General features: G+C 33.7%; 1 protein-coding gene across 1 annotated transcript in view; it reads right to left on the minus strand.

Annotated features, from left to right (window-relative positions):
* Positions 1-6,216: 6,216 nt before the first annotated feature.
* The window catches only part of LOC150105733 (proton channel OtopLc-like), a 39,260-nt gene continuing 23,201 nt past the window's right edge, over positions 6,217-22,275 (minus strand). The window contains exons 4-5 of the mRNA XM_090394328.1: positions 15,997-16,174; positions 6,217-10,674 (exon numbers count right to left, since the gene is read on the minus strand). Coding sequence (XP_090250454.1) covers positions 9,695-10,674; positions 15,997-16,174 — 1,158 coding nt within the window. The 3' untranslated portion in view covers positions 6,217-9,694. The remainder of the gene's footprint in view (positions 10,675-15,996; positions 16,175-22,275) is intronic.

The following is a 22,275-nucleotide window of genomic DNA, read 5'->3' on the forward strand; positions in this document are numbered from 1 at the left end:
ATGTCTGTTTACAAGCTCAAGTTTTTGTTGAACTGAGAAAACAACTCTTTCTTTTTAACATGATAGATAAAAGAGTGAAATTGATTTTGCAGTAAAATAATTCGAAAATAATGCACAACACACAGATACTGAATAACTGCATGGAATTGTTTCCATTACTTGGGTGGTTTTCCCCACACACACACATTTTGTAATGGATTATACAACAGTACTGTACTATAACAGTAGTTGATGGGTGCAGTCAGGATATATATAAGTTGTGGAATTGCATTATACCAATGCTAAACTTATTAAAAACACACACCATTCTTTTTACTATAACAAAATAAGGCAACTACCTCTATATAGAATGGAAATTAAAATTTATAATTATTGAATTACAAAGTCAGTTAATCTTTCCTCCAGATAATCAGGAATTTAGCATAAAAACAAAAATAAATAAAAATAGAGTTGTTTAGAAAGAGATGTATACAATTCCACTATCATAAAAAATTAAATGATATTTTAGCTGCTTGTGATTCTAACATTATAATAAATGAAACAGCTAATATGTTATCCTGTAAGCTTAGTATTAAACTAGTTTTTATTTCATTTACTGTCTAATGAGCTTTATTATAATCATGAAAAATCAATATATATCTTAATTGAAAATAGAATAAATGCTACTAAATAAACTTTTGAAGTTTTGCATGTTGGAATCAGCCTCTACACTTTTGATATGAGCTTTTTTGAGTCACCTGACAATTCTTGACACAATTCATTTCACAAATTCATGATTCCTTTTGCCACTTACATGGAAAATAGTTTCATCATTAACAACAACACTGACTTTTGATCTTTCTGTTGAATGTGACAGGAAGTCGCATATTATGTTTGTTTTTTGTTTAGTTTTAAAAAATGTATTGGATGGAATGCATGACTGAGGGAATAGTATCTCTGCTCTAGATATATAGACTTTGGGTTAAGATCCCATTTTGAAATAAGGTTTGCAAATGTATTTAGATGACAGATGATTTTCATTGTCGTTCCAGTATGAGACCACCACCCTGTTTATTGCAATCTGAAATGGCTTGAAATAGTACTATGTCTCTTGAGTAATATTCAAAGAATAGCTAATTTCTTTCATGGTGTGGTATGATGCTTATGTGCTGTAAGTTAAGTAAAAATTTTCATGGCTAGGATTGTCATAAAAAGAAAGAAAATTACTTTGTTTGGTTCCTTGAAAAAAAGCTTCAGAGAATACACCATACTGTTTGCTTTTGGATTATGTTGAAATTCTGTCTGCTCATATTGCACTGTTTCTTCACTGAATCTTGTATGGCTCTTTTATAAATGAAACCTTAGTTATTCAAACTGTTTACACTAAGCATAAATTGATTTGTTCTGGGTTCTTTCTCGTATTTCCTACAATACCTATGCTATTAAACCTTGCCACAGAATTTATCTTTGTATACTAAATTATGCAGAATGCTTTTTATTGGTGTGGGGAGGGGGTTACACCATTTTAACTACAACAGTGTGCTACTGATGTTAATGATGAGTAGCAATCAAACACTAAATGTTTATTTATTTAGTAGCATTTATTCTATTACCAGTAAACAATTGATTTATATGAAAATTTAAAGACACTAAGATATTTTTAATAGTGGTGTTTATGTGCATTGTACACAAATCATTCATCAGACTTCAATTGTAGCATCGTATATCTTTTAGGTGAAATGAATCAACAGCTTTATTCAGTTTTGTGATATGCATTTTTTATACATTGTGTTACTCCATACTTAAAATGTCTTTCACGATTTTTGTTTAGAAAATTTGGATTTTGCATTATACATGCATAACTTGAAATAATGTATAGTTTTAGCTGTTGTTAAACTTATTTGTTGAATTTACGATATATCTGATATTTTTTATTTCTAATTTTATTGTGATTGACAAAGGCTATAAATTATTTTCACTGTGTTTATTTTATATTTTACTATTGATTTCATATAGTTATATAGTTTTAGTGGTAATCCTTATGTGAGGCTATCTAGGGATGTGTTAAAATATGTATGACATGAATTGTGTATTGGGAAGAGGTGAAGATTTCTTTATTGCACACTTCAAAGAATCATGTGGGATCCCATCCCTTTATCCTTTAATATGGCTGAGGGAATTTATTTTCCCTTCTAGCCTCAGTACCCTCATGCATCATAAGGATACTGAAGTTTTGAAGGCACTAAAATTTGTAATAATTAAGTGCTGAATATTTCAAGTATTTTTTGTTTATGTATATATATATTTAGTACAGAAATCTTATTTCCTTAAGAAATGTATTACAGAAAAATATATTCTGTCTGTTACCTTGAAATTAACTATGTATTTATCAATGTATAATAAAAATTACATTCCTTAACTTCAATGTTCAGATGATTCTACTTGCTTTCTGTCTGATTCATTCATTTGCCTTCAGGTATATTAATTGATTATACCCATATTATGAATATGAATTATTATACCTCAATAAAGTAAGATTGAGGTGTAATAATTTCAGTTATTCATTGAACAATAATGGAAAATTCTTCAAGCACAGTTTAACACACAATGCCTTTCAGGTGCAACATATTATTTGATATGTAATTGCTGATTTTTTTTAATGTTGGATACATACATAAACAGTAATCATTTTAGATGACATTTAAAGTAGTAGTTTGCATTGGCAAAGCTAGAACACTGGCTTAATATTTGAATGATGAGCACTCACGTATGTCATTGCTTCTGTAACATGAGATGTTTTCCCTAAGAATGGACATTGAAGATCTTTTTTCTTTTTGTTTTAGAAAAACCAAGGAGTTTTTAATACAATACATTGACAATTGCAGATTGCTCACCAATTTATGCAGACTTGTGCATTGAAACCAAAATTAACCAGTTTAATATTTACTGAAAAAATTCCCATATTTGAATTTAGTTCATTCAAAAATGTAATTTTAAATACATTTCAGTGTGTGTGTGGGGGGGGGGCATATTTTCTGAGAAAGTGGGATTGGAGAGTTTTGAAGCTCAGAAGGGAAATGATGAGATTGGATTCCACTATGGATATGGATGTTTGTGAATACCTTTAAGTGGGAGTTTTAATTCTATTATCCAGGAGGAGACAATCACTCCCTCTTATTAGAGGCCTGAAGTGGCTTAAAAAAAATTGGGTTTGGTTTTTTGAGCTAGAATTCTGGATTACATAAAAAAAAAAATAAAATAAAACTCTGTCCACACTACTAATTTACTATAGCTTTAGAACCTTTTGTGGATGGAAGTCACATAAAAAATGACCTATGTTTTAGGCAAAAACTTTTGACTAGGCATCAAAAGTTTTTGCCTTAAACTGTTTGCAGAAAAATAACACAAGAATACTGAACATAATTACATTATAAGAATGTCAAAAAAAAAACACTTTTGTATCATCCTTATAAAACTTGGTAAATTTGGGTGATTTCACAATTTACCGTAAGATGAATAGTGAATTATATAACCTGACTTATTTTCTGTGATTTATAGCACCATGATGATTAACCTTATCTTTTTTTTGCACTGGTATGCTGTTGTTTACCAATGTTTTCCAAAGTGTGGTCCATGGCATGCTCATTGAATGGAGGGGGGGTGACCAGTCCTCAGGAAAATAAATCTTCAAATATGGTGTGAGTTGTTAATGAAAATCATGCTATAAACAAAAGTATATAACTATTGTTTATTCAAGTTTAATAAATGTGCAAAGACATCAGAAATACATGCTTAAGTCTGAGTCCATTTCCTGACCAAAATCAGATACCAATCAAAAAATAAAAAAATAATAAATATTTTTACTTATAATTACAAATCTTATTTAATTTATAAAAATAACTAATTAATAGGCAAGTATATATATATGATGGCACACGTGCACGCACACACACAGTACTGAACTGATCCTCAACCAAATAAAGTTTGGGCTCAGGACACTGCTTTATAAGAAAACTTGAAGTGTATTTTACTTCTAAAAATTATATAAAATAGATCTATAATTCATTTGAAATCGTCCTAAATAAATTTAGTGAATGAATATTTTCCTTCAAAGAAAACAAATTTCTGTGTTAATAAAATGTACAAATCTGCTAGAAGACAAAAGAAATCCATTATATTTCAACATGGTCACAAATTTCAGAATTTAGAAAAGTGAAAAGATAGGGATTAAAGCCAAATTTACAGAGTGAATGAGAAAGGAAATATGTCACATACATAGTATGAGCGTGGTCTGAAAAGTTCTCGGCCTAACAATGAAAAAACGAATTTATAATTTCAAAATTATTTTTATTTTTCAACATAATCTCCCTTAAGACTAATATGTTTATTCCAGCAATGCTCCAGTGCCATTATCCCGTCCCTGTAATGGTTCTCAGTAAGATCTGCAAAATACCCCTCTACAGCTGCAATCACTTCTTGATTCGAAGAAAACACAGACCAGCAAGGAAGAATTTCAGTTTTGGGAAGAGATAGAGGTCAGAGAGAGCCAAATCTGGGGAATAGGGTGGATGTTCCAACAATTCATAGTACAGATCCCTTAATTTTCCCATTGCCAAAACAACTTGTGGGCAGTTGCATTGTCCTGATGAAAGATGATTTTTTCCTTCTGTAAACAGGGTCTCACTGGTTCAAAGATCGGAATAATATTCCCCAGTTATTGTTTTACCCTTTTCAAAATAATTAATAAACAAAATGCTTTTAGCATCCCAAAACACCGATGCCATGATCTTTCTTGCTGATGGAACCGACTCTGTCTTCTTTGGCACTAAACAACTGGTTTCTGTCCACTTTTTTGACTGCTGTTTGGATTCTGGTGTGTAATGGTGAATCCAAGTGTCATCCATAGTAATAAATCGATGCACAAAATCAGTTTTATTCTTGTTAAAACACTCCAAGCACTGTTCAGAGATTTTCATGTGAGTGCGTTTTTGATCTGCTGTGAGGAAGTGCGGCACCTATCTTGCACAAAGCTTTTTCATTTGCAATTCTTCATGCAAAATATATCCTACACGTTCTTTTGAAATGCCTATGGTCTCAGCAATTTCACGCACTTTGACTCGCCTGTCATCCAATACCATATCGTGCACTTGATCAATGATTTCTGTTGGTGTTGTTACACTTTTTGGATGTCCTTCACGTGGATCATCTTTAAGACTGGTATGGCCACATTTAAACTCAGCAGCCCATTTCTTAATTGTCGAAAATGAAGGAGAAGAATGCTCATAAAACTTTTATGAATTTCTTTTAGCGTTAAACCTTCTTTTAAAGAATTTTATAGCCGCATGATACTCAATTTTATCCATTTCAAGAGATACAGACCATGCTTTTGCTTCAGACAGCTATATAAAACAAACTACTTGATAAAATGACTTGCAATTTCACATGGATGCTTATGACAGATGTACCAATTTAGAAGAAAAAATCTTGCTGATAGTTGCCATCTATTGTTGAGGCCGAGACCTTTTCAAGATATAAGTGTCAGATATACAAATGTAACCTTTCCTTATCAAACTTCATCCCAGAATCTTAAGTGCTTTCTATCTTGGTTTTAAAAAATCTGGATCCTGAGTATGAAAAAAAGAAAGGGGGGAAGGTGAAATATATATATTCAAATGAAGTATTTCTAGTGATCTATATGGAAAAGAATCCTTAATAGGATGGTTATAATTAATTTTTATGAAATTGTGATACAATGACAGTGTAATTATTGATTTTGCTGCTGGCGTGTGATGTAACATTAGGGATGTGCTGGAGCTGGTTCACGAGAACTAATATAATTTTATTGAGGAGTCACTAAATCAACTGGTGGGTGGGGGGGCCAGTGAGTAGAAAAAGGCTTATGTGTTTGCAGTACATGTTAATTTATTTTAACGGTGTTGATTACAACACAGAATGATAAGAAAATAATTAATATAAACTTATTAGCCGATATTTCACTGGTATTATATCCAGCATCATCAGAGCACAAGAACAATTTGGTATAACAGTGTTACTAGTTTCATATAAAAGTGTCAGATATACAGATGTAACCTTTCCTGATCAAAGTTCATCTCATACATTCAAGGCACATCTGAAAAGATATCTAGAGTGCTTAATAAAAATAAATATCAGCCTTTCCATATTTAAACCATATTTCAAATTGGAAACTCATTCATTCACCTAAGGACAAACTCTCTTCTTTATCACATCCAGGGGTTTATGAAGTGTCCTATTCTTGTGACTTGGCTTACTGTCGACAGACGGGAAAAAACTGTTGGCATCTGCCTTGGTGGACAAACATAAAAGTGCATTCGCTGCTATCATCAAGTCAAGTCGGGTCTAGCAGACCATGCCTTTGGATACCCTTCACACAGGATCAAATGGAAGAAAACAAAACTGCCATACAGAAATCATAAATCAGATAGATTATTTTGGAATCAGCAGCAGCTTTAAAACATACTCCACACCTCAACAAATATGGCTACAAATTTACCAAAAATCTGGGAGACAGTCATTTTAAGATCTAATTAATACTTGATTTTCTCTTTTTTTCAAAATAGATGGTGCCAAATGAGACTTTAGTTCCATGTGTTGTTGTCTGTTACAATTTTTTATGCAGTACTGTGGTAAATCTAGTCCCACTGTTATATCAAATTGTTGTTTCATGTACTGTGAAAACTGTTCTTGAGCTCTGATGATGCTGGATATAATACCAGTGAAATATCACTGGTATGAGAAAGGAATATTAATATTATTTTTTTATCATTCTGTGTTGTCATCAATACCATTAAAATAAACTAACATGGGAGTAAAAAGTAAATGCACAAAGTGCCGATTGTATTTACTCTGTACTTAACACGTTCACTTCCAACTACGAGTACACTCGTAGTTGGTAAGCCAGCTATGAGTATACTCGTATGACGCTTACCGCCGGCAACGAGATTACTGTACTGACCTTGAAGAAGTGAAAATGCTTGGCTTGTGGAGCTAGCATCAAAACTGTGTATTCTCATAGATAGTATATGCTCTGCACAAGCCAACTACAAGTATACTCGTATGACGCTTACTGCCGGCAATGAGATTACCGTACTGACCTTGAAGAAGTGAAATTGCTTGGCGTATGGGAACAGACTATGCCGAAGTAGCGTGGCAGCGAACGTGTTAACTATGCTGCTTCCCCTAATGCCAAGCTTTCCTTTTTCAGAATGCATTAGACTCATGCACATATGTCATTATTGCAAACTAGTAGTTCATATTTTACCAGCACATCACCAAAAATTTTTGGTGGAGATACATTAGTACACCAATAATGTTACATCACAGAAGTCAGTATGATTGTTGATATGTTTTACAGCTGATTAAAAGAAGTTTGTTAGGATTAGTGTTTAAGTTTATCATTTAAATTATCTTCAGTTACTAATGAAAGTGAACTGCAGTTGAGGCCCTTCAAAGCCTGAAAAAAACCCTTCAAATTTAGATCAGCAAAAATAGAATAATTTGTTGAGTTATAAAAATAAATACCTTCATTGCTTATCTAGAACAGTCACTGTTGACATGATATTTTCACCATGGCACTATGAGGTTGTAGATTTAGAAAACATTTTAAAGCACATTAATGATAGTCATCTACCTCTTACCATTCCTGAATCTGATGATGCAGACTAACAGTTGCTACAATATGCTGAAAACTAATTCATATTCTTAGCAGAACATATGCTTATGAAAATGAGTCTTAACAAAATCATGTGGGTGTTATGTCAAGAATTATGACACACAAAAGATTGAATGGAATGTTTGTTTTGAATTACCTTGTGTCGTTCTGAAATGCAGTAATCTAATTGAGCACACATACTACAAAAATGAAGGAGTTCATGGCTATTGTATCATCATACAAAATAAATAAATAAACTACAAAAATTCACATTCTGCACTTCTCTTTGAAAGAAAATTAAGCTCCAAAGTAGGTTTGACTAAGAATAAGGAATCTCAGATCAGTGCTACAAATTGCCAAAAGATGTGTTCTTGAAAAACACCTGTGTGGTATACAAGATTCCACATAACCTGCAGAAAAGCTTAAGTTGGTCAGAAGAAGTACTGTATTTTTCCATGTATTAAGATGATACTTTTTTCTAAAATTTTTATGCCAAAAATTGGGGATCGTCTTATACACGGGGGTAACTGGTTGAGAGACCTTTTTTAACTCTGTCGATTGACATCATTAATGGCTGATTCTGAATAAACCAATCAGAACACTGAAAGCATTCATACGTCTGCAACTCATTGGCAGGGTAAGTTACTGCATTAACAATATTTTGAGCACTAGCGCCCATAAAAATGTCCGAAAACAAAAAAAAAAATGATTCATATTCTTCAAAACAAAATTACCTAATTACTAAATATACTTTGAATATTTAAAAAAATATCAAATGTGTTCTATGTTTAAATATATATTTAGTTTAATCCTTTATACAAGTGTGAGCAAACAAAGTTTGCACCTGAAGTATCTTCAGGACTGGGGCAACTCATGGCAAAGAAATCAGAACTGAGTTCTGCTCACTTTCCTTAGTATCCCATAATGCGAAACACATCTCCTTGTGGACATGTATAATGCTATGCATTATGGAAAGGGGTCACTACCCAGACTGGTTTCGACCTTTATTTAGGTCTCTTCAGTGGGAGATCAGAAAGAAATCAGACCCAGAGGTGATACCAAGGTTGAAGGCATATGGAAATTTTGTGATATAAAGTTTTCATGGATATATAATTTTTTTTTTATGACTACAGTGGGCTGTTTATGATTTTGCAATTTCAGATATAGTAGCCTTTGTATGCCTGCTTAATGGAACAAAAAAAAGAGAACATTTAAAAAGGACCAAGTCATTTTGTTGTTAAAGATGTCAAGTTGTTAAAGATTTGTGTACTGATCATCAGACAGCACAATAATTAAAATCACTAAAATAATTAAAACCACATCGTTGAGTGGGATAAAAGCTGTATCCCTTACATAGAAGAGGATTACCGCTCTCGTATTTTTAAAGAAGCCACAACAGTCGCCCATTCTGTAGAAAATCTTAATAGGAACCAAGGTTTAATCTTATCCAAGATCTGGAAGACCCTAATTAGATCTTTAAACACACAAGAAATGAACTTTAGTACCAACTATAAAATGTTCCTAAACAACAACAAGTGAAATCATGTATGCGCCACACATGTATTGCACACGTTCAGTGTTGTTTTGTAATTTATAATTAGAATTCTGTTAATGTCTAGTCTGTAACATGCTTTGTTAGCTTTATTTCCTATCATCAGTCCTGTACCCTGAAGATGCCAACAGCTTAAGTTGGTGAAACTAGTTGGTATTAAAATAGTTTTTTCTCAGATACTTGATCAACATTTCCCAAATAGTCAATGTTACAATTAAAATCACTCTTGAAGTTCATTTTTAATGATCAGCTTACCATGTATGTTTACAAAATGAAAAACTCCAGTCTGTATGTGTCTCTGTACATAATTGCATAACGCATTTTACATAGCATCTTCTAACGTAGAAGGCATCACCACTAATAACTTCACCACATCCATTATAATAGTTTAATGTGAATGCCATGGTCATCACCTTCAGTGTTTTGAGGATGAAATGATTCTAAAAATGACTGTTCACTGTTTCTGTTAGCAGTTATACATATTCAGGCTTGATCTTGTAAGTTCTTTTCCATATGTCACATAGACAAACTGTGGAATGAAATCTGAAATAGATAGCTAATGGTGTAGTTACATGGGTAATAATTGTCCATGCCCATGAGCCATAAAAATGTAACTGAACTGGATTAGAATCTACCCTCTGAGTTTCAAGTGTGTTTATAGCCCACATGGCAAAGTTACAAACTAATAAGAAAGTTACAGTCTCTCGACCTGGCTTACGATGTGTTTGATCTGAATTTCGGGCATGTCTCCTTGAAGCATCTAAGATGAATATTGTTTGTAGAGTGGCTTGGACTAAGCAGGCTAGAGATGTTAATAGTACAAGTACTGTGCTTTGGTCCATTGTAAAGTGGCCACCAATGATGCTGAACATGGTGTAAAGGTAGAGACCACTTTGAGCCACAATGAGAAGGATATTATCTAGTTCAACATTTTGATGAGGATTGAACTTAAGCTCTCTGACCTGAAACAATGCTATGACAACTGCTAATGCAGTCATCAAATACAACACAAGTTCTGTTATGCGTGCTTCTAATACTGCTAGATATTTGTAATCAGGCTTGCTGATAAGTACAAAAAAGAGGATGATGCTAATGATGGATAATACCATAACAAGAATGCCAGTGAAGAGACCCTTATTGGCCTTGGCACAGTCCACTTGATAATGATGGCGATGTTTTGGTGTCACAGATGATGACGACTGAACACTTGAATTATCAGCACTTTTACTATTCCGTGATTTTCCTATATTTTTCCACATTATGTATAATATAGCAGCACAAATGAGACTGTACTCAATTGTGCATGGAAACAGGAAATGGCTGGCCTCTTGAACTAATTCACCCATGATGTTAGATCGACGGCACTCATGATTTGTGAAAACTCCATTGTCAGCTCCATGCTTCACACTGGCATGTTCATTGATTAATTTGTATGGGCCTGTAATATCATCATCTGAAAGTTAAGGGAAATAAAAATCATTATGACAGGCAACATAAATACATTGCTAATAAGAATTATTGCATTAAACACAGTTTCAGAACCATTAGAAGAATTAGTAAATTTGATTTGTATGACTAAATTTTATTCAAGAAGTATTTGTGCACATAATGGCTTATCCAGACTGGTTAAAACTTTATTTTTTAGAATAGAATAATTTACATGTTTTCATATCTATACAAAATTTTCAGTAATGTGTTTATGCTGTAAATGTTTTTTTTTTCTTTAATGATTAGAAGACCAAAACCATAATCCAACCAAGATGATGATGAACAGAAATCATGATCATCCCACTGATATTCCCAGACAATGTAAGGTCGAGAGTGACTTTGTAAGTGCTTCACAGAATTTAACACTAGATTGTAATCTCAATTGCACAGAGGACAATGAACAAACAGTTGCATTTGTCTGGTATTCTGATAGGCAGAACAGTTTATGAGATTGTTCATGGCAAATACTTTGACATACCTGCCTGCTTAGTGATTGGAAAAAAGAAGCAGTCTGGAACTGCAAACATTAAAAGCACCAAGGATGATGACCAAGGATGGGAAACTTTGACTAAAAACCAATAACTTCAAATGATTGATTCTAAGGAGCTAATAGAGACAAGAAATTAATTTAATAGAATAAAGCAAAGATACTTTTAGCCCAAGAAATCAAAGAGGAGAGATTAAGAAAATTCTACTCTTTCACATGGAATATCAAAGCAAATGTGTGCAGAAATGTCATTACTGAGATGAAAAGTGGTTAACTTTTCAAACCACTATTCATAAATGAATAGTGATTTGAAGAAGCTGATAGTCAAGTTTCTCTTAAGAAGAGTAGGTGTAGTTTTGAGATTAGCAATAGAAATGATCAGTTAAAAGTTTGTAACTTGGATTGGATTGCATATATTTATAAAGTGGATCTGGGAGTTTTTTTATTTTTTTTTAATTCAGATTTGACTTTTGCTTGTTTAACACATTCACTGCCAATCATTTATGATGGAATGACCTTGCCACATTACCTACGCATCCACATGATTCGACCACCCAGGCCAGACTCAGTTATGCAGCACAGAAAAACATGTGAGTCTTTACAACACCTAGAAGTGGCAGCTGACGTTTATATATATTGATTTACTCCTAGATAGTTTCCTCCAGCCCAATGGTTTGATATCTCTTGGTTTGCATAATTGGGTACTAACAGGCCAATATAAAGGTGTTAGCACAAGCTTTGGTTGCTGCAGCATACACAGCTGGTTTGGGGTGGCCTAAACATAAGCTCGTTCCAAAGTTTAGCCACTTAGGTGCCACGACTTATTCATTCTTCTTTGACATGTTGAAGCCAAATTACTGTTAATGAATAAAATATATGTTGTGTGTCATTTTGAACTGTTTAGTAAATAATGAAGCTGTTGGTACTAATCTTTGTATTCACATAGCCATATTTTATTTGTATGTAACTGCTAGAAGAGCTGGATATGGGAAATAAACTCCCATGATGAGCACATAAGGGTCCAAAATATCTTCTGTGGAAGTCAAAGAGAGAGAATTCTTCAAAGATGTCAATCATCAGGGCAAGGTCCTGAATGAAGCTCATACTTTCCAACAAACTGATACATATATATAATATACATATGTATTTTTTTTCAAGTCAGCTTGTGCTCTTAGAGAATACAGAGACAAATGTAAGAAAACTAAACAGTGTGTAAAACTAGCTAAACAAAAGTCATGTGAGGACTTTGGCAAGAACATAGAAAATAAATATCAAGGAGGTGGCAAAATATTCTGGAGATTGTTGAAGAAGCTTAGGAATGGAGGAAAGAGTGATGTAAAAGCAGTTAGAGATGATAAAGGTGACATGAAAATGAGAGAAAAAGGTATCCTTGAAGTGTGGAGTGATACTTTGAAAATTTGCTAAAGGAAACAAGCAGTGATGACAGCACAGTGATAAAAAACTGACCAGGCATGCAGTCAGGAATAATCCATACTTGAAGTAGAAAAAGCCATCAAGGGCTTGAAATGTGGAAAGGCAGCAGGAGTAGATGATATTCGATCAGACTACATAGTTCAGAATGCCTGGACAGAGGGACGAATTCCCGATGATTGGAGTAGAGCTCTAATAGTATCCATATATAAAAAGGAAAATAAAACTGAATGTGAGAATTACAGAGGTATATCCCTACTGAGTGTTCCTGGTAAGATATATGCAAGTATACATGAGAAACGGTTGAGAAGAATTGTGGAAGAAAAGCTCGGTGAAGAACAAGCTGGATTCAGGTCTATAATAGAGGCTGTCAGGATCAGATCTTCACTTTACGACAAATAGTGGAGAAATAATGGGAATATAACAAAGATCTGTATTTAAGTTTTGTCGATTTGGAAAAGGCATCTGACAAGGTGCCAAGAGAGAAGCTATTCAATACGCTACAATTATATGGTGTCAATAGGGCATTATATCAAGCAATACTTAGTCTTTATTTGAGTTGTAAGTCAGCAGTTAGAATTGAAGGAAGTACAGGAAGATGGTTTAATGTTAAATCTGGTGTGAGACAAGGATGTACATTATCCCCTCTGTTATTCATTATCTATATGGATCATATTATGAAGGAAAGTGGTATTAAACATGATATCGAAATTGGAGATGTTAATGTCAGCTCTTTGCTTTATGCGGATGATGTTATACTTCTAAATAAATCCACTACAAGTCTGCAAGGTTCTCTGACTAAATTGAATAACTGTTGTAATAGATATGGTATGAAGGTCAGCAATACAAAGACAATGAAAATAGGCAGAATCATTGAAAATGTCAACTGTGTTGCGAATGGAGAACCTGTGGAACAAGTAAAACATTTCAGCTACTTAGGCACGATTTTTACTGAAGATGGTAAATTAAATATGGAAATAGACAACAGAATCAACAAAGCTGGTATGGTAGCAAGTTAACTGAATAAATTCATAAGAGAGGAATTAGTCGGAACACTAAATTAGCTGTATGCAAGACAGTGTTCAAACCAGTTTTAACTTATGGATCTGAGAGCTGGGTCAGAAGTAAAAACACTTGACCAAAGACTAGAGACTGCAGATATGAGAGTCCTGAGAAAGATTAGAGGTGTGAACAGATGGCATCGATGCCAATATCATATTAAAAATGATGATATTAGGAAAGAACTTGACATTGTCAGCATCCAGGAATGCGTTAGCAGAGCTGATCTCAGGTGGTATGGTCACGTGAACAGAATGGGCGAGGAAAGATTAGCAAAACAAGTGTTCTCTGCCAAGTTGGCAGGAAAACGACCCAGAGGAAGACCAAGATATAGGTGGATTGATGCGGTGCAAATGCCTTAGACGATAGAAATATAAGATTTGGTAATGTTGGAATTTTGACAAGTAACAGACTGATTTGGAGAAAAATTGTAGATAGGAAGTTAGGAATGATGTAAATATTTCATGTAGTACTATCATATCCTGTACACCCCTTCAGGGTACATGGCAGGAATTTGATGATGTATTTTTTTTTTTCCCATAAAGCTTAAAATGCTTGACATGATAGAAATTAGGCCTATTCCTCAACTTAAAGATTTCGAAAATCCATTTTCAGTGGAATAGTACCCTACCTCATTTCTTTCAAGATATGATATTGCAGAGTAGTGTTGTGACCAGCAGTGGTGTCATTTGAAATAATTAACAACTGGTTCTATTTTTTATGTATAGTTATTATTTATTTATTTTGCAAAATGGAAACCAAAAATTTTCAATTGTATGATTCATTTCCTTGTGGTTTGATTATGATGACAATAATTCATGCAACATGTAGAATTTTTTTGTTTTACATTATTGTCAAATACTCACCAACTGCTAGCAAAGAAAGAGGAGTAGTTGATGCTTTTGAGCACTCAGGGCTCCCTTTCTTCTCCTTGACCTGACTGATGGCAGCTGTATGGTGTCCTTGGCATAACCATGATTTTGTAAACTGCATTGCATTCCATTCTTCGATTGGTTTTTCATTATATTTATCAACTACTGTTGTCAGTTTATCTAGCTTACTTCTATAATTTGCATTATAGAAGTAAGCTATAGAAACTCTAAAATGAACAACTTGCATGTGATGTTCATTCAACTTCTTACCTGTTGATGCTGCTGAATTTCTTTAGTGTAACTACTTCTGCTGACCACTATTCTGAGGGGAAATAAGTGCTTTTTGAATCAAGAAGAGAGAGTTCCCAATTTTTGCACACACCATCAGTATTAGTTATTTCAAGCTATGGGTATTTGTTCATGAAGTACCACTTAACTGTCCAAGCATATTGTTAAATTATTAAGTTTTCTCATGGCATACTTGTATGGTCAATGGGAAATGATAAATAAATCAAACTCATTTGAATGTTCACATCTATTAACAGAAACATCAGTCTCACTGCACTTTAACTCTCTTATACTGGTCAATGCGACTACCAAAAAATTTTAATATGCTACTTTGACATTTCATTATTATACTTCTGATAAGTACAGCTAAAACTCAGACAGCCTTCTTGAACAAGAATTAGAAAGCTACTTCAAACAAAATACCTGTAATTCACTCAACAAGCTCAATTAGTTGCAATTGAATCGTGATAGTGGAAGAAAAATCCATTGTTGTCAGGAAAATAATCAATTTGAAGTAAAGTTTTGGCATAATATGATTTCAGATATAATGTATCAAGAAAGCGTGAATTTCACATGAGACAAAGGAATCATGGCTTCTGTTACAGCCAACTACTTTCAAATAATTGCACATGACCTTCAATGAATCATGCTCATGACTCCAATAGAAATTGTTTAATGTAGTTCCAATATTTTTGTTTTGTTTTCTCACCAGAGGTCAGACTAGGATAAATGATTAACAAACATTTCGATTCATCTTACTTTTGTATAGTGTAGTGTCATGTAGCTTGTATCCTATACTTGTGTATGTTTATATTCCCGATGGTGACCTCAATACAGAAGTCGAAACATCGATTGTTACTTGCTTAATGTTAAGTAAAGTAATTATTCTGACACGTGTTGTCTCCATAAATTCTTTACTATGAAATCTGATATGTAATTAACAAAAGTGCTGCCTTAGGAAAGAGAGCATGCAAAATATGATTTTGCTAACTGTTCAATTTCAAAATATTTTGATTGTTCTGTGACAGTGAATGAATGAATGAAAATTAGTTTTATCATCTGACTGTTACAAAAAACACAGGATATTAAACACAGTATACAGTTTTCAAAGCAGTGGATTTTTATTTATCAGTTTATAGATTAACTTTACCTTCTTTCATGACTTTGAGTGGAAAAGTTGGTAAAACATTTGTTGCATTTGAATTACCCAGTCTGAGGATTCCATGCTTTGTTTCTTGGACCAGTACATGCAGCCAAACACAAAGGTTAGTTGCAATCATGTGCATCAGACCAAAACGAGCAAAAGACTTGTATTTATTTATGGCTACCTAAGGAATAATAATTGTGAATAAGAAAGATATCTTTCTGAAGGATGTGATTTGCTATACAAAGTAAGTACAGTGAATTACATGACATTTGACACCTCTCTTCACTTCTTGGGAGTTTGTTTGAAGTAATCAGTTGTTAGAACAGGAAGTTTAAATGCTCCATAACAACAGCACAACTGTAAATTAGAACAATTGATTTTTTGGAAAACTTTATTAGCTAGCATTTGACATTGAAATAATCAGTAAAACTGCAGTTATTGAACATCAGTAATTGAGCTGCATGCTTGTGGGACCATATAGCAGCCAGCTCACACTGCTTGCACATGATTCAGTCTCCTACTCACTGCAGAGATTATGCTCTATATCTGAAAAGTTGACTGCTTTGGTATTATTCGATGTTTTTATCTGATGTGTTTTTGTTATTGTAGTATTAACACAGCTTTAGCACCATACACTAAATATTTTCTGTTGAATAAAAATGTATACTATCTTTTTTTTTTTATTATTTTTTAGCTTATAAATGTAAAGTGTGTTGTGCACTTTTTTTTTTCAAAAATCACTTCCTCCCAGGCCAACCCTTTTACTACTCAGAAGACATCAGGTGTTGCCAATGTTAGAAAGGGGAGTTTGATGTTCATATATTAAAACCACAAATAACATCATAGCAGTCAACTTTTCAGATATCATTGGCTTGATGCTTAGATTGTGAGCAGTTGATTTTCATGTTAGGGAGTTTAAAAAAAAGTGAGATGTCATGCAACTCACTGTACTTCAGAAACTGATTTTAAAAACTATGTTAATATTTGGATTAGAATAAATGATGCATATAATCATTATGCTGAATGTAGTCATATTAAGTATAATTAGGGAACGTCACATGCCAGGCCTGGCTCTTGTTTGTCTATTAAAATAATTATTCACAGCATTGTTAAATCTGCCTGAATCTAACAGCCTAGATTTTTTTAGTATGTATCTATATATAAATTGCCTTACTATACTTAGAACAACAGTTAAATCCAGAAATACGGATATGATTTGTGGCTCTCCCGAATAAAAATAACTTATTAGGAGTATACAGCAATCCCTTGATTAATGCGCCCCCCGATTAGTGCATCATTTTTTTTTGATACCCAAATTCGATTAGTGCGCCTATATACATCTTAAAAATAAATGTTACAGATTTTAAAAATTTTCGATCTATACATTTTTTTATGGCTAACTACTTTAAAAAATCACTCACCAGGATGAAATTATTTAGTTACCAATTTAAAACATTTTACAAAGTTATTTTTTAAAGGAATACTACACTATGTTCCAAATTTACTGCCAAAATTTATGTCGTCTGCTTTACATAGCATTTTGCTGATCATATCATGTGCAATTGTTTTCCTTACTTATTTATTTTAAATTATTTTCCTAACCTTTAATCATGAGTAAAAGAATTAGTGAGCAAAAAATAGAAGTGTGAAAATTATTCAAAAAGTAATCTTATTAGAAGAAAAATTTGAAATAATAAAGAAAAATGAATAAGGGAAGTCCAGAGCAGAGATAGGACAAGAACACAACAATGGGTGAATCAACTGCTGAATACAAAGAGAAAGGTAAGGGTGCTTCAAGTTCATCATGCATGCACTTGAAATCAAAGTATTATAATGATTGAATTAGAGAGACTTCTTTTTACATGGATCGAAGATTGTAACCAAAAACGGATCCCGCTAAACACTGGCCTTATTAAATCAAAAGCATTGTCTCTTTGTAACCTGGAAACAAAGAGCTATCAATGATGGAAAAGAAGAAGAATTCTTCGTTAGTGCTGGGTGATATGAGTTTCAAAAAGAGAAATAGCATACATAATGTTCTAATCACAAGAGAAGCTACAAGTGCAGATAAGGAGATATTCAGAGATTTTGAAGAAAATTGTGTAAGAAGGAGACTATTGTGATCAACAAATATTTAATGTCGATGAAGCTGGCCTGTTTTTGGAAGCAAATGCCTTCCAAGACTTTTCTAGCCAAATCAGAGAAATCTCAGCCTGGTTATAAAGTCGAATGAAATTACTGCTGGCAATATGTGAGCCATTTGGAAGCACATTCTTCCACATTGTGCAAATGATTTTAGAGGCTTTTCAAATGAATGTAAGTTAATTAAATCTCATTCTGAGAAGTTGAGTGATTCCAACCTGCTAAATTTAGATACCCAGTGAGAAGATCCTGAAGAATATGAAGAAAATTTAATCATTGACAAGCCCAAAGAAGTTTCACAGAAACAATTTGAAAATAGTTTTCGTACAATCGAAGTTTTTAAGCAGCAATGCTTAGAAACTGACGCTGGTAAAGAGAGAACCAGTAAAATTTGCAGAAGAGGCAATAGGGCCATACCATCAGTTGTATGAAAAAAAGAAACAAAATGACCGCCAAACTACATTAGCTCAATTCTCTGTTAAGAAGCAGAATAATAAATTTATATTCTGAATATGTTTTATTGTCTTTCAGCTTCATGGTTTTCCTTTAACTAGGCCCTGAGACATACCCTAATTCTTTTATAAAAAAAATTAAGGGTCAAAAAAAGAAACATGAGGAACGAATTATACATTTTCCCATAGGTTATTTTCGATTAATGCGCCTGTTTTCAAGAATGCATTAGGCGCACTAATTGAGAGATTGCTGTATATATTTTTCAGTACTAAAGTTAAGAATATTTGGGGAAAAAAAAGTACAGAGAGACAGGTCATTTTTTTTTAAAGTAATTTTAATACAGTTATCCAAGTATTTGATATGACTAGTGGCCCAATAAAAATTGTTCACTTCTAAAGTATTGAATATTCTAGTAGTTATTCTGATGCTCTTGTTTTTATTATTTGTATCAGTAATAATCACTTGAAATGCTCTGATTAGGAAATTAATATTTTTCTCTCATAGAGCCTTTTTTCCTATAATTGTTAACCTGTAAATCAGTATTGCTCAGCATTACTTTATTACTAGAATGCTCATAGGAATGAAATAATCCACTCTTCTCTTTACTTCTCTCTCTACTCCCTTTATACATACATACACACATATAAACTTTGTATGCCCACAAACATGCTATGGCTATAAGGATATAATGTATATATAAATTGCTATTCATTCCAATTTCAGATTTTTTTTTCCTGCTTATGCTAATGTTGCTTGCAAACAAGCTATAAATCTAAAATTTTTGAAAACATCAAAAAATATAAAAAATTATCTTACATTTGACAATCTTGTTTCCAAGTTACTTGCCACTGACTGATAACTTCTGTTGCATCTCTCATATCCCACTGTTGCTTCCAGATAGCTTAATTATTATTGCAATTGTATCATATCTCTGTGCTTCTGTATTACAGTTGTAAGAATAACACATGCCCTTTGGTTGGCAAGACCTCTGAATCCTATCAAGGCCAATAGGACAAAATATATTGTTGATTGCTACTATAGACCTGGGAGTCCAAAGGAAGATGTGGATGCCATGCATCAGCAGATTAGTACAATGAGTGCAGGCCAAGCAGTTTAATGGGAGAATTCAATTATGGGGATATAGATTCAATTGTAAAAGGCCTCTTTGATTCTCGTCCTGATGAGAGGAAGCTTTATATGGGCTTTTTCGATTAAAGGTGAGTTAGCTGATTTCATATGGAGGTAGCAGGGTTTTTTCTCCTGGAAACTCGAGTTGTTCATCTCACATACAGGCAAATCAGTCATCAGAACACATGCAATTTACATACAAAAAATACTGTTGTTCATGGTGATGGATGGTAAGTAGCACTGATTGTAGTTGTGTGTAGTGGGAGAGATAAGTAGTAGAGGAGATGGTTTGATATGTGTAGTGAAGTGGAGTAGAGTGCTCTCCTGCAGTGAGTCTTGGGACTCCTTGTAGGTGTCACATAATAATAATAATAGATGGAAGGAGGAAAGAGCACATGGCAAGATGAAAATGGAATTTATATTGTTACTAAGGTATTTCCTGAAGAAGCATGTGATTTTCCTGAGAAGTATGGGGACCTGAGATTTAAGAGTGTTGGATCTGATAATAGCATCAGAAGATCTATAGCTACTCTACCACTGATTGGAGAAAATGGCCATGCAGTCTTGTTCTGGTAGGTTGCTCAACTAAAAAGTTAGTGACTATGACATGTGGCAGCTTGGAGCTACAAAGAATGAAAGTCAGTAGTGCATGGGAACTGATCAGGGATGGTTAGAGACAAGCAGTATCAGGTTGTTTGTTACAAGGTCAGGAGGATAAACTGAGTAGAGATTAAGTGGATGAGTAGCAATATATAAAGCATGAGTTGCAAAAAAAAAAAAAGAAAGCATTGTGGAATATAAATAAAAAGGTGATCAGCATACTCATGATCAATACTAAGCACAGGCAAGAAGGGAAACTGGTATGGCAAGAAAAGCTAAATCCTAAAGATTTTTTTTTTTTGTTATATATAGCAAGTGAGAGAAAGAATGATTATGGAAGGATAACCTTACTCATGGTAGGAAAGCAAAAGAAATCGTTGAGTTGCTAAATGATCATTTTGCAGGGGTGTATTATCCAAGTAGAGACTTCACAGTTACTGATGTGAGAATTGAGGTAGATTAACTGGAGGCACTCAACATATTGAAAAAAATATCAATGTAAATACAGCAGAGGCACTGGACAGTACGTCAACTTGTATACTATGAAACTGTGCAAGAGAACTGGCAGTGCCTCTGACAAAGTTGTTTAATATGAGTCAGCTCTAGTAAGATTCTTAGGGAGTGGAAGGAGGGTAAGATTGTTCCATTACATAAAAATAACTTCGAGGCAAAAGTTACAAATTACAGACTAATTAGTATCTCTGGAGTGGTAGTTAAAATACTGGAAAAGTTGGTTAAAGGTAAAATTCAGGAATGAGTAGATAGAAATAAGATCCTCTATAAGCGGCAGCACAGTTTTGTAGAAGCTGTGCTACTGCTGCTGCTGCTGCTTCTTTGACCTGCCTTAGTAATTTATTCACATTTTATAATAGAGTAACAGCAGAGTTGGATAAAGGAAATGGCTACACCATGATACTGGTTGGGCTTTGCAAAGATATTTGACAGAATACCAAATGGAAAGCTATTACATAAATTGGAGCAAATTCAAGTGGATATGAGGCTGGTGGCTGACATCAGAGGTGGTGTATGGTAGATGGTTTGATATGTGTAGCAATCAGAGTGGAATCAAGGCAAATCAGTGAAGTACTTCGGGGTGCTATGCTAGGGCCACTATTCTAATTTGTAGAACAATGATATAGGAAAGATTTAAGGGGGATATTCAATTTGCTGATGATGCAAAACTGGAGGTGGCATAGTTGATAGATGATATCCTACAAAGGATAACGATTGTAAATTTAATGTTGCAAAATGTAAGGTTATGCACTTCAGGTTTAAAACTTTTATATTGTGCATCACATTGATGGCACTGGATTACAGGAAATTGATGAGGCTAGGAACTTGGGGAGATAATGGCAGACAGAGAGTTGAAGTTCAGAAGGCATATTGCATGAGTTAGCAAAATGCTCAGAGGAATTAGTTGGATGTTGAAGAATACTTTGACAGGTAAAAAGGAGGCTGTTATGATTCAGTCTCATCTTGACTATTGTGCACAGATTTGGTCACTTGGGTTTCTTTGAGATCAGGAGGTGGTAAAGAGGATTCAGAGACAAGTGACCAAGCTGATGACAGCTCTGTGGAATACTCCCTATGAGGATAGATTGAAGGTGTGTGCATTGCAGTTTGGTTGATAATGGAGGAGAGGAGAGGAGACATAATAGAAACTTATAAACTACTAAAGGAATTTTGTTATACAATTGATGCAAAAAAAATTTTTCTTTTACATGAATAGTTGGGTGAGAACAAGGGTCACTGCTAGAAGTTGTGTAGGAGTGTGTGTAAAGCAGGTTCTTTGCTTGAAGAGTAAAATGGATTGTCAGAGATAGTTGTGATTGCTCCAATAGTGAACAAGTATAAGGAGCGGTATTGTATGAATAACAGGTGGGTCTCCCATGTTAAGTTTTTTGACTCCATGGAGATATCCATATAATAATAAAAATAATAAAATCCCAGTGATCAAAT

Source organism: Typopeltis vanoorti, chromosome 6 (assembly GCF_054136105.1).
Source record: "Typopeltis vanoorti isolate ZY-2024b chromosome 6, IOZ_Tvanoo_1.0, whole genome shotgun sequence".
NCBI classification, from domain to species: domain Eukaryota; kingdom Metazoa; phylum Arthropoda; class Arachnida; order Uropygi; family Thelyphonidae; genus Typopeltis; species Typopeltis vanoorti.